The 13,998-nt window shown below is 32.5% G+C and overlaps 1 protein-coding gene across 4 annotated transcripts in view; it reads left to right on the top strand.

Moving 5' to 3' along the window:
• The window catches only part of IMMP1L (inner mitochondrial membrane peptidase subunit 1), an 80,174-nt gene that overhangs the window by 34,240 nt on the left and 31,936 nt on the right, over positions 1–13,998 (top strand). For all 4 annotated transcript variants that reach the window (XM_036891835.2, XM_036891836.2, XM_036891837.2 and 1 more), the window contains 3 exons: positions 2,742–2,875; positions 4,903–4,991; positions 8,608–8,734. In XM_036891835.2, the coding sequence (XP_036747730.2) occupies positions 2,771–2,875; positions 4,903–4,991; positions 8,608–8,734 (321 nt within the window). In that variant the 5' untranslated portion in view covers positions 2,742–2,770. The remainder of the gene's footprint in view (positions 1–2,741; positions 2,876–4,902; positions 4,992–8,607; positions 8,735–13,998) is intronic.

Here is a 13,998-nt window from a genome sequence, read left to right as displayed (position 1 = left end):
ATTATTTTTTTTAGCCAAGTGAACTCTTTCATAATCCAGATGATTTAGATTTTGCTAGATTCCTATGTGATTTACTTTCTAATTTCACCTTTTATCCTTATTAATAACATCTTCATGGTAAGTGCCATATGTTTCCTCTTGTTTTATAATATATCCCCTCTTTAAAATCAGATAAGCTCATTTGTATTTTAGTTTTAAAATGTAATATCCATTTCACTACTTTTTAGGATTAATTTTCTTAGATCACATTTCCAAAACTAAGCTTTAGAACTTAGCCCCACTCTTTCTCTAGTTTTATAGTTGAAGCAAGGAGTGTTTAGACAACCTAATTAACTTCATATTCTATTGTTATTTTGTTATTCCTCTTAAGAGTCTTACATTAATAGAGCTCCAGTTACAAAGTATTTTTATTTTTAAATCACACTTTTTATTTATTGAGTTTTAAAAATGACTAATTTTTAAAGTGCTTCAGTTAAAACTTTAAGCCAGAGTCCTACTGATGGTGATGGGAGGAGTTATTTTTCAGATTATCTGAAGGATATAATGAGAAGGACTTAATAAGTTACTGACAATTATTTCTTCAGTGAGTATGACATTAATATGTCTCTTGTTTAACTTAAAGTCTAATAATCTTCTGATCATCTTTTTAAACATTATAATCATACTGAAGATGTGGAAGGTATTTTGGGTTCAGTATTCATTAATTCAGACAAGCCTTCTATTTACTATCTCTTTTGATTCAGAGGATTCAAAGATGACTAATGCATGTGTCTCTACCCATGGACATATAAACAAGTATAATATGTAATAAGGGAAGAGATATAAGCAATATAGTAAGGTTAAGTATTATAATCAGTGCATGCATAAGATATATGAGTGATACAAAGCATAAGTAACATCTCCTGGCATGGTGCCAGGGAAGACATTAGGGAAGAAGATGCAGTAAATGTTCCATAGGTGAACAAACACTAGGTAATAAAACACTAGTAAAAGATGTAGAGTTCTATTCTGTGGGTTCTAAAATTCTATTACTTTACTTAAAGATAAGTTAGTGAGAAACTTAGACACTTGAAAATACAACAAATGTTATGAAGTTTTACAGTATGTCCTGATTGCTAAGTGAATGATACAGTAACGAGCATTTATTGAAATACTCTGCTATACAGACTGATCACATGTAATCCTCACTCTCTGAGATAGGTACTGAAATTAAGCCCAGTTTTACAGCTAAATTTGAGGCAAAAATAACCTCCTTAAGGCCATCGGTTGTGGTGAAGCCAGGATACAAACTCACACTTACCAATTTGTAAACAGTATTCTTAACCATAAAAAAATGACTATTAAGAACCATAGGAACTCAGAGGAGAAAGGAAATCTTGCCTATTAAGAGCATTTGGAGAAGAGTTACAAATGGATAGATGATGGGTATACTGAAGACTTACAGGCATTGGTGTTGCCATAAATAACTGGTTATTGGCCAGTTTCTTAAGAACAGGCCACTGTGATTGGTTGGTCAGTTCATGTAGGAGCATCAGGGAAGATCATGTTGGAAACTGAGAATGGGATGGGAGCCATCTGTCATGGATCCTGAAAATGAGGCTAAATTATCTGTACTTGATCTAACGGAGTCATTGAGGTTATGAGAGCAGGGGAGTAATATGTGAGTCAGTATAACATAATGGTTAAGTTCTTGACTCCATCATTTTCCAAATTTGTGATGTTCATTATGTAGATTTACTATTCTTAGGCCCCTTTTTCTCATCTATAAAATGAGGGTGATAATAATAACTGCCTTACAGAGGTTAATTTGTAAAGCCTATATATATATATGTATATATATAAATAGAGCAAATATTGAGCAAATTTTATACATTATTACTATTATTATTGATGTGTTTTAGTAAATTTAATCTGTGAATAGTATATAGTACCCTAGGCCTAAAAGCCTTAGGCCATTAGTTGTAAAATTCTTCAGAATAGTTTTAACAGATAAATAGGAAGGGACAGATACTAGAAATATTTTAGAAGAATAATATTAATATTTTAGATTTATGTGCCTTTAAAAAAATTTTTATATGGTCTGCCAATTCATAGTATTCATGTGTTTATTATTAATATCAGTAGCTAATGGCTGACAACTGAATGTAACTATAATTTACAAAGCACTTTGACATTCATTATCAAATTTGGTTCTCAGAACAATTCTGTGAGATATTATTATTTCCATGCACAGAGAGACTAAGTAATTCATTGGAGATCACGCAAGTTAAAAAAAAAGCTGATTTAAAACTTGAATTTCCATATAACTATTCCATGCACCTCCTAGTGCTTTCTCTTTTATATCATAACAAGAATTGATGTACTGTATAGCAGGTAGCAATATGAAAAACTGAATTAGTACTTTGAAAGTATTCATATTTTTTCTTAGGTATCTGCCTTCCTACCAAGAAATAACCAAAGGATGAGGGGGGACAGACAAGTTCGGAGTCTACTAGTTACCTAATTCATATATAAACTCAGGAGTATTTGAATGTAATCTCTGTTCAGTAGATCAAAATATTGAGTGGTTATAATTTGCCATTTAAAATATCTTTAGTAGAAATGAAAATAAGCTCTTTTCTGTGCCAAACTCTGAGGCATTTAATACATTCTGGATGATTGTAAAATATTTTGTAATAGAGCTGTTTCTCAAGTGTTTTTAAATAGTATTGATCATGAAACTTTTTGAAATTTACCATCAGGCCAGTGGTGGCAGAGTCTGCATAGAACTATGCTTCGTGGTGTTCTGGGAAAAACCTTCCGACTTGTTGGCTATACTATTCAGTATGGCTGTATAGCTCATTGTGCTTTTGAGTACATTGGTGGTGTTGTCATGGTAAGTTTTTACATACAAGAAAATAAATCATTTTAAACATATACTTTTTTTAATGAAGAAAAATGTGTTCCTTGTGTTGAAGTTATTTAGTGAAAGAGTGTGACTGTTAAAACATAAAATCTTTATATATTTTGGGATTTAAGAGAGTGTGTTTGAATTGACACTGATATAAAGTATAAGAATCATTACTTTAAATGTAATTCTGTATTTTGTTTCTGACAGAGGCACAAAAGGCCCTGCTAATAATCTAATAAAAATAGTTTTTATCATTTACTGAATATTTACCGTGTTCCAGTATATGTTTAATGTTTTACGTTTTTTAACTCATTCAATCTTTTATACTCTATAGATACTTATTAGAAACCTATGATACATCCGAGGAAACTGAAGCTAAGCAAGCTTAACTTGTTCTAGATCCTATAGATATTAAGTAGACTTGGAATTTCAACACAGATTTTTCCAATTTTCAAAACTCCCACTCTTTTTTTCCCCTCAGTTTTGAAGCTCTTACTTATTTTTTATTTTTTAATTGAAATATAGTTGATATACAACCAAACTCCTACTCTTACCCATTGTCTTTGTTATTACAACAAATGATTATTCTGCCTTGTGTCAATATTAGAATGTTAAGGCTGTCCCCCCCTACCATGCTTTTTTCTTAATACTGCGTCATAAGTCAACCATGACTGTACTAACCTTTGTCATATAAATGAAGGAATAAATTGATTGAAAGTCCAGTCAGTAGGTTTTGTAATGGTGTTGCTGTTTTTACTAAGTTTACAAACATATATACAAACTCAAGTTGAGCTAGAGTAAAATGCATCATAAAAACTCAAGTTGAGGTGGAGTAATGCAAATAAATATGTATAACTGAAACTCCCCTCTGCAATTCTTTAAATTTACATTGGTACTACAGTGGGCTACAGAGATAGCAAACATAAATTTTCATTGTGTTCTTTGTTATTTATGCTTGAGTAAGAAGTTCTGGGTAAAAAGCTTTCTACATGAATAAATGGAGTAAATGGAAACTTGTATTTAGATTTTTTTAAGTGGTAATGATCATTTATTACAGTTTTGAGGTATACATGAAGAATATTGTTTTAAGTTATACTAATATTAAAGTCTTTAAAGTGCATCTCATTATGACACTATTTTTCAGTAGAAAATATAAGTTGCAGCCCCATCAAATGAGTAAGCTCTTCACTTGGAAGAGAAGGAAAGGCATGAACTAAATGAGAATAGTATGATACCACTTAATAAATTACCATCATGGGCACTGGATGATATTTGACTATAGCAAGAAAGTAAATAAATCATTTATTCATTGAACAAATATTTATTGAGTATCAACTTTATGCCACGCACTGCTCTTGACCTTAGTTACACAGCTGGGAACATGAGAGACAAGGTCCCTGCACTCATGGAGCTTATATTCTACAGGATGGTTCAAAATCTAGAAAGACAGCTCAAAATTTGGAATTTATTTGAGATACACCAAAGTAACTTTTATAACCAAGGTAGTCACTTGATAACTTATACTTGGAAATACTATTGTTCTGAGTAATCTTTTTCTTTTATCTCTAGCACAGATCTCTGACATTTCAGGAGAATCTCTGGCCTTGGCAAGACATCTTTTGCTAGCTGTGTTCATGCTAATGACATGATTTTACTCTCATAGTTCTTGAGCAACCTTAACAAGGAACTGAACTTCTTGGCTAACTAGATAAAAGTTTATAAGCTTATATTCTACAGGATGGTTCAAAATTTAGAAACATAGATAATACTATTTTATTCACGTATTATAACATGTTATTGGTCAAGTGTTTTTAATAGATTTGCGTGTGTTTCTAGCCTTGGTGGTCACTTGGTAGAGTTGAACTTATCTGAGAGCTGCCAGCTTATTATGAATCATCTTCCAAGACTGAAGAATATTTGCTTGATTTTCTTTCTTTTTAGTCTGCTCAGATGATTTATGTTATATTTAAATAGGTTTACAACTCAATTTTCAAAATTATCTCTCTTTTCAGTGTTCTGGACCATCAATGGAGCCTACAATTAAAAATTCAGATATTGTCTTTGCAGAAAATCTTAGTCGACATTTTTATGGTATCCAAAGGTAAATTTCTGTCATGGATATGTTAAATTTATGGTGAAAATACACATATGCATTTTGTCTTCCCAGCAGTTTCTTTATCTTTTGTAAATAACCAAATTAATGACAAGCTAGATAAAGTTTTGACTCATATATTTTCTCTCAGTTTGAGAAATTTCAACACTTTCTTTAAACTAACAAAGTCTCTTCAGGCATTGTGTCCTTTGTGTCATTGTCCAAAGTAGATAGCTGTCCCTTTTATAATGTACATTCAACCCTACTTTTTTTTGAGGATGAGTATCCTGGAATGTTTGAGTGAAGAACTAGAGACTTAAGAACTACATTACATATCTACATCAGTGGTTTGTTTTTTGAAATTATTTTAAAATGCTGTATTTCTACTGATGACTCTCTAGTTCTCTATAGTCTATGATAAGTACTTGATGAGTTCTAGATTATAGTACTGTATGTAGCTGGGAGCTAAGAATCTTATCTGTTATGATTAATTATATCACGTCGAAAAATTTCTTGGGAAATACTGTTTGCTACTAAATCTTTTTAAATCCTATACTACGTGTTGTTTCCAATCCTTACTTAATTCTGTGGGTATAATTTCTTCTGAATGGGTGTCAAGTATTAGTAATTTAATATATTTTCTAAAGGGTACCTCTCTGATGTCCTAAAATTTTGGGCCCGTTAGTTTTTCATAATTTTGAAGAAGTAAATCTACACCAGCTTTCATCTCCATAACTACAAATTTGACTCACTTGAGCTGGTATTTAGCTTATAGCATAAATTGGTTTAGGCACTCTTCCATTATTGGCCTTTTTTTTAGTCTGTTTCTTATCACTAAAAACTCATCAAGAATAGGGTAAAACTGTTCTTTGTATTTACTGATCTTTTACCCATCTTAGATTCTGTAGATAGAAACTATCTCTTAGTCAAGCTATATAGTCTAGCATGGTCCCTAGACACCTCTTCTTAATATCTTTTATTCATAACAACTTCAAGATATTGAATTGATAAGATATGGTGGTTATAAAATAAAAACTTATATAACAGGTTGTGTTCTAGCTTTGTTTTCTTTTTAACTTATATTAAAATAAAAATACAGTATTTGGATTAACTAGAGACCTAGCTTCCCTGTAGCATAAGACAAGCTTCTGTTTTCATGCTAATAACATAATTTTACTCTCATAGTCCTTGAACGTCTTGAAGGAACTGAACTTGTTGGCTAACTATATTTTGAATAAACAGCTCAATATTATCTTTTTTTTAAAGTTGATACTCTGCATTCAAATGGGTAATATAAATAACTACAGTAAATTTTCATTTGGATTTCATATTCTATTGAAAATGAAGTTATCTTTCCATTTAGGAGGCCCATTAGATTGAAGGACAGCTCAAAATTTGGAATTTATTTGAGATACACCGAAGTAACTTTTATAACCAAGGTAGCCACTTGATAACTTATACTTGGAAATACTATTGTCCTGAGTAATCTTTTTCTTTTATCTCTAGCACAGATCTCTGAGATTTCAGGAGAATCTCTGGCCCTTGGCAAGACATCTTTTGCTAGCTGTGTTCATGCTAATGACATGCTTTTACTCTCATAGTTCTTGAGCAACCTTAACAAGGAACTGAACTTCTTGGCTAACTAGATAAAAGTGTATAAACTTAAAGCCGTTCATGTAGGCAAAATAATCGTCTGCATATTGGGTATCTAAGACTCATGAATCTCTTTTCAGTCAAATGCACTGAATTGATACTTGAGACAGTCACTATCTTCTTATTACTACTTATTTGAACAAATAGTTAATGAGCACCTATTTTATAAAGTGTACTGTGTATTATAAAGAATGCTAGGATGAATAAGATACTGACCCTTTTCAAAAATTTTCAATATAGTGGGGATAATAAGGATGCTTATAACTATAAATGAGAAAGGAAAATTTAAGTCTTAGTTCTATTAAGTTCCTTTTAAAACCCTATTTGGAGGAGCTGAGAGTCCAAGGGATATGTATTTTGATCTAAGCTCTATATATGTATCTGAGTAGAGGGCCCCAAATAGTTTAATATTGCTTTATGTAAAAACACCTTGACTGAATCATGATTTTTATGTTTCTATTCAAGTGCAGTTTGTTTTAATAAGAGTCATGTTGATTATTTTGTCAATAAACTTAGGCTAAATAAAAAACCCATGGAAAAGATTTCTTTCCTCAAAGCTAGTAAAAATCAACATGGTTAATATGTTACAATTTTGTCCACTTGTTCATCTGAACAGTTCCCATTGACATGATTCCAGTAGGCTGGAATGAAAATACTGTATTCAGTTTTCAAAAAAGGGTAGCCTTATACTGTATCCAGATGGTAGAATTTAGTGTTTTAATAGCTTTCAACTCTTATCAAGAATATCTGCAAGAAATAACCCTCCTGAATACTGTCTATATTTTCTGGAAAGTTTCTGATAAAGATGGTGTCTTTTATTCCTCTATATAAGAATACTTTTTGTATGTTCCTCTTTGATTTAATTTTAAGGAAAATTATCTTCCCAAACTAAATTTTATTAGTAGTTTTTACTTATTAATAAATTTTACTAAATTTATTGCTACAAATAGTATTACTATTAGTAATAAATAAGTTTAGTACTAGTTAATGATTGCCAGGTAGTTAAATCCTAATTTCTTTTTGCTTGGCTACTAAAATGTTTAAAACTCATTTTAACACTTACATATAGCAATTAACTATGTTGCTAATTTGACTATTTTAATGGCTTTTGATATTATTTTGATATATGCATCTTTATTGTGACATCAAATTATTCTGGAACTAGGTACAGAAAATAAGTAAATATATTAAATCCTTTCAAATATATGTGTTAGTCAACAGAATTCACTTATTGCTCATTTTATGCAGAAAGTGCAATAAAATGCTCTGCTTGGTTGGGCATTTGTCTTACATCTGTCTACTTTTCCACTTTCAAAGATCTTTCTTCTTCTAATACACTTAGATTGTTACTTTTGTGAATCATGCCTTCTATATGTAATCATACCCATATTGGTTTTATATGTTTCATATGCCAGTTTATTTCTTGAAGTATATGTTTGGGCAGCTTTTAGTATTTTTCAAGTTGAATATAAGTCTTTTTGACTATACTGTAAATTATAAGGGTTATATAATTTATATGTTGAAATTCTTCAGTTCTTTGAGCTCTAGGGAAACATAAATGATGTTTCTACCTTTTTATTTGCTCTAGAGTCAATTAGTACTACTGGCTAGGTGGGAAATTTTGCCTAGTTAATTTGGTGGTATTTACATGGAATTTTTTCTCCATAGTTCTGATTTTAAAAATTTGGACATGGAAGTAACATAGTGGATACAGTGCAAGAAGATAATTATTATGCAATTATTAGAAATTTTAGAATCCTGTAATAGCTTTTCCATCACCCTCATTGTTGGATTCTAACCCATAAAAATCAGTCACAAAGTTTCTCAAAGCTGGTAAATATGGGAGGGGGGGTCAGTATGTGAGAACAAAGAGTGTGGCTTTGTTTCACTTGTCTTACAAAAGTAGTATAGCTTGCCTTGCATGTGTTTATGCTTAGTAAATAACACATTTCTTTGACTTTTTTCCCCTCAGAGGTGACATTGTGATTGCAAAAAGTCCGAATGATCCAAAATCAAATATTTGTAAAAGAGTAATTGGTTTGGAAGGAGACAAAATCCTCACCAATAGTCCATCAGATTTCTTTAAAAGCCATAGTTATGTAAGTAAAATTTAAATTATGTTATTCATTGGTATCAAGTTGATTAACATGAATTGAATTCACTGAAGAAAGAAAATAACTTTTATTCATATTTTGAATATAAGTTAAAATGCTGCATTCAGTAGAACTTCAGTATGTTCATAGCAAGAACAATTTGGCTATTATATTTTATGTATTCTAGTTCTTTTTAAAATCCTATATAAACATCTCAGTAATGTGTTGCAGGCAAGATTAACTAATGGATGTCAAAATATGAAGCAAAAATTTAAGGAAAAATAATGTATTTGCATAGTTTTAAAGTATCTCTCCCAATGTATTCATTAGAAAGGGAAAAATTGTAACTGTATAGAGGAGAAACTTGGCAGACATCATCTTGAGTGATCAAGGTTAACTTTGCCAGTAAGACATACCAACATTAACACAGTCCCTGAACTGAAGCACAGAGAAGGGCAGATCCCTTTTATTGGCATTCTTTCAAAGAAAGCTGTAACCTCAGTCTAGTCATGAGAAAACGTCAGACAAACCCTAATTGAGGTCATTCTGCAACATAACTGACTATTACTCTTCAAAAATGTCAAGGTCATAAAAAACAAGGGAGGTCACAGATTGGAGGAGACAAAGGAGACATGACAACTAAATGCCACCTGGGACCCTGGCATAGCAAGTGTTTACACTGACTCCTTAGTGGAAAATCTGGTGAAATCAAGTAAAGTCTATGGTTTTGTTGTTAAAAATCCTATTCAAATTATTGGAATAGAAATTTTATGTACCTTTGGTCTATCCAGTTAGAAATTTTATGTACCTTTGGTCTATCCAGTTAGAAAAAGAGAATAAGAGCAGTAGAACAGAAGAATAAAAAGCAAATGTAATGTGTTAGCTCCTTTCACCAATCACATGGCTGCTGTAAAAGGGAACAGTCTTCTGTTTACTCAGCATATACTCATTTTCCTTTGATATTTATAACTTAATTTTCCATTTTTCTTAAAATTTTCTGTGTCACTATCAAATTATTAATATAGCCATTACATCTATTAACTTCTATCTTCATCCCCAATATGAGCATATAATTAGTAGTTAAATTGTCTTCATTATTGTAAAGTTATTTTGAACTGTAATAGCGTCTGACTGCCCTATAAGTAAATTTGATCAATAAACTATTAAATAATCTATTACTTGTTTACTATCCATTAAAAACTGGTTCAGCTGTGCAAACGTTTTTGATGTTCATTCAATGCTAAATATGCTAGTGATTATTAGCTTAGGATGATGATAATGTTGAAGATGATAGGGTAGTATCAGATAATCTGTTTTTCTATGGTGTTTATCATGGACACTGTGTCCTTTTATTCTTTAAAATAATGTCAGATTTTTACATAATGCTTTCACCTTCATATGACTGTTACCATTTCTTGAGTCCATCTAGTCACTTCTTAGTTTAGCAACAAGCATATACTTGAGGCCAGAAAGTTTTTTAACAGACAAAACAACAAATCATATAAATGGTAATACCTACTGTCCACGTACTCAAGCATGACAGGATTGATGTTTCCTTTTTAACAGTTAGTGGAGGAGGCAAATTAGGACAAAACGATTTAGATAAAATCTCTGCTAAGTAATCAGAGAAGACAACGAGAGGTGTGTAAGTTTTTTCAAATATTTTGTTTAAGGAAAACATTTCCTACCATTTTGTTCCAAGTGTATTACATTCACTTTGGTTTGCGTGTTTATAAGTGTACAGACCTAAGTTTAATGATATTGGCCAATACTTATTATGTACTTAATCTGTATCGGTCACTGTTGAAACTCTTCACAAGGGTTATTTAATCATTACAGTAGCAACACAGTGAAGTAGGTAGTAGTAGTATTGTCAGATGGGAAAACTGAACAAGGAGGTTAAATGAATTGCCCTATTTCAAATAGTGAAAGAAACAGTTGGAATTCAAACACTACTAGTAGCTGGCTCCATCCAGAGTGTATAATCCTTACCATGCTTCTGTTCTCCTCCCCAAACATCATCTATCTATTATTATTTCTACTCCCATTTTATTAAATTGTACTTTCCTTAAAATGCATTTGTCTTTATTATTTTTAAAAAGAAAGGGAACTATTTTTGATGAGGGGCAGTATTGGTTCTACTGGGTTTTTCAAGCCATAGGAATAGGATAGCTATTACAGAACCACTTGAGCAAATGTGTTCCATTAATCAAGGTGATTTATAACAGTCATCCAAGTTTAGAGTGCTCTGAAGAGAGAACCAAGCTGTTTGCAGGGTCTATCCCTCTAGAGTGTTTTTCAGAAGCACATTGGTGTAGTATTGTATAAAATGGGTTTGTTCCTCTTAACCTATGCATCCTCTTAGAAAAATTGTTTATAAGATGAAGAAGACATTACTGTTCAGATCTTGACTGAGCTGCACAGTAAAGATGAATATTAAATGTGTTTTGAATTCTAGGCATTTATTTTTCCTAAGTAGGTGCTTCAGAAAACAAAACACCAAAATTGTCATTTAGAACCTAGAATACAGAGTTTAGCATATGAAAGAAATAGCACTGTTCATAAGTTGGCAAAAAAGAATATAAACAGATCATTGGTTAAGTGATGTAGAACCATTTTATTCATTCCAGAGTGTAAAAGTGCGGTGGTGAGCAACACTCAAGCCATGATTTATTTTTTACATCAGGCATTTGAAAACTAAGCAGTCCATGTTAAGATGCTATTGCAGTAGGCTTTGATAATTTTGATGGTAGCAAGGCCAATAATTCTTTCCTTGGGTAGTGGGTGAGCATTGGCTACTAGAATATGAGCTTCATTTGTGACTCTCAGAAGAAACAAATTATACTCAGCTGAAACATCATGAATAACTTGCTTTTCTATACTCCAGGGGTTCTTCAGTTTGCTACTTAGAAGCCACTAATTTACCAAAACTAGTTATTTGGAAGTGGCAATAGATCACAAATAGAAAATACATAAAATGAAACTGTTATTCTCCTAATGATTTATACGGTAGGCAGAATGCAAAGTAAAAGCCTATTTACTGTAATATCCTTCCCCTAGGCAATATAAACCAGGACTTAGGAAATACAGTAAAATTTTGTTACAGAGCTAATGAAGAGACAAAAGCACCTTACAGTCTTTCTGAGGATAACATTGTGCGATCAGGGCTGTGATTTTAATACACAGTGAAACTGTGATACAGTTAGTCATTTTGAAGTATAGTAAGGTCTTATCAGCAAACATGCTATAAAATCTCCCACCTAAATAAACTCCTTTGACACCACGGCCTCCAATAGGAGAGTTCTGCATGCCTGCTGACTCCACTCTGAACTTCACATTCTCTCTCGAGCTTATTCCAGTTAGGCGTTGGTACCCACCATTCATTGAAACAGTTCGTGTCAAGGGTCCTCAATAACTTCTCTGTTGTCCATCTAGTGGACAACTTTCAGTCCTCATTTTATTTGACCTATTGTTAGTATTTGAAATAGCTGTTTTCGGGACCTGGTTTTACTTAGTTTTTGGAATACTGCACTCTCTAGGTTTTATCTTTCTGCTGCTTCTGAGTCTCCTTTGTTGGTTCTTCCAAACCCTGAAGTAACTAAGGGTTCATATTTTAAACTTCCTTAATTTATACATACTCACACTTTAGGTGACTTCATCCTATCTCATGGTTTTCTAAAATACTATCTAATTTAACTCCCTTTAAATAAATACCAACTGCAGCCTCTTTCTGAACTCCAGAATCATATGCCTGATAGTCTGCCTAACATCTCTACATTAGTATATAATGATCACCTTGGTCTTAATGTGTCCAAAAGTAAACTGATTTTCCTTCCCAAACTGGCTCCTTCCACACACTTCCCCAACACAGTAAAGTCAAGTCTATTTTTTCACTTGCTCAGGTGATAAACCCTGACTCTCTTCCTCTTTCACCCCACATCCAATCCATTAGCAAATCTTGATGACTGTCATTTAAATTTAATCAGAATTACACCATTTCTTGTCACTGTCACTGCTGCCATCTTGGTGCAAGGCAAGTTCATCTCTCTCTTGTTTTCTTGAATTAACTTTGAACTGCCTTCTCTGCTTGTACCTTCCCATCTTCTTACTTCTCTACCATTCTACTGACTACTCTCCACATAGAAGCTGAAATGATCTTTTAAATAATGATGCTTTTTAAAATTGATAGTTACTCTTCTACTCAAAGAGCTCAGTGGCTCCCCATTTCACTTGTAATAAAAGCCACAGGGCTTATGGTCACAGGGGCTTTACATGATCATTCTTCCTGCTGCCTGTTCTTGTAATTAAAGTTTTTTTGGGACACAGTCATGCCCATATTTATACATGTCTGTGGTTGCTTTTTTTTTTTTTTTTTTCATCTTGCCTGGGGAGACGTATCCAAAAAAACCTCACTAATGTCAATATCCAAGAGGTTAAGGCCTATGTTTTCTTTACAGTTTCAGGTCTTAGGTCTTTAAACCATTTTGAGTTTTTCTGTGTATGGTATATATAAAACAGTGGTCCAGTTTCATTCTTTTACATGTAGCTGTCCAGTTGTCCCAGCACCATTTATTAAAGACTGTCTTTTCCCCATTGTATATTCTTTCTTTGTCATATATTAATTGATGGCAGGGATTCATTTTGATCATGGCTGATTACTCAGCACCCAAACTTTGATTTGGTATCCAGTAGCTACATAAAACATACTTGAAGGGTAGACAAACTACAGAAAATACTGGAAGGGTGTATATGAATAGGGGTCAGCCATGTTTTCTTCTACTTCCTATTCTACTTCTACTCAGTTTCTTTTCTTTCTTTTTTTTTATTGAAGTATAGTTGATTACAGTCATACATTGGTTTCAAGTGTACAACACAGTGGTTTGACAGTTACCAATATTATTAAATCCTCATCCCCACCAGTGCAGTTATTATTTGTCAACATAGGAAGATGTTAACAGAATCATTGACTATATTCTCTATGCTGCACTACCATCCCCAGCTTATATTATGATTGAGAATTTTTGTGCCCCTTCATTCCCCTTGCCTTCCCCACCCACTCACCCCAACCCCTCCCCCATGTAAACCAACAGTCACTTCTCAGTGTCTGTAAGTCTATTGCTGTTTTGTTCACTTTGTCTTGTTTTGTCTCTAGATTCTACAAATAAGTGAAATCATATGGTATTAATCTTTCTTTGCCTGATAATGCGCTTATCATAATATCCTCTGTAGCCATCCATGTTGTCACAAATGGCAGGATTTCTTTCTTTTTT

Source organism: Manis pentadactyla, chromosome 9, assembly GCF_030020395.1.
Source record: "Manis pentadactyla isolate mManPen7 chromosome 9, mManPen7.hap1, whole genome shotgun sequence".
In the NCBI taxonomy this organism is placed as follows: domain Eukaryota; kingdom Metazoa; phylum Chordata; class Mammalia; order Pholidota; family Manidae; genus Manis; species Manis pentadactyla.
This window is presented reverse-complemented; position numbering and strand designations above follow the sequence as displayed.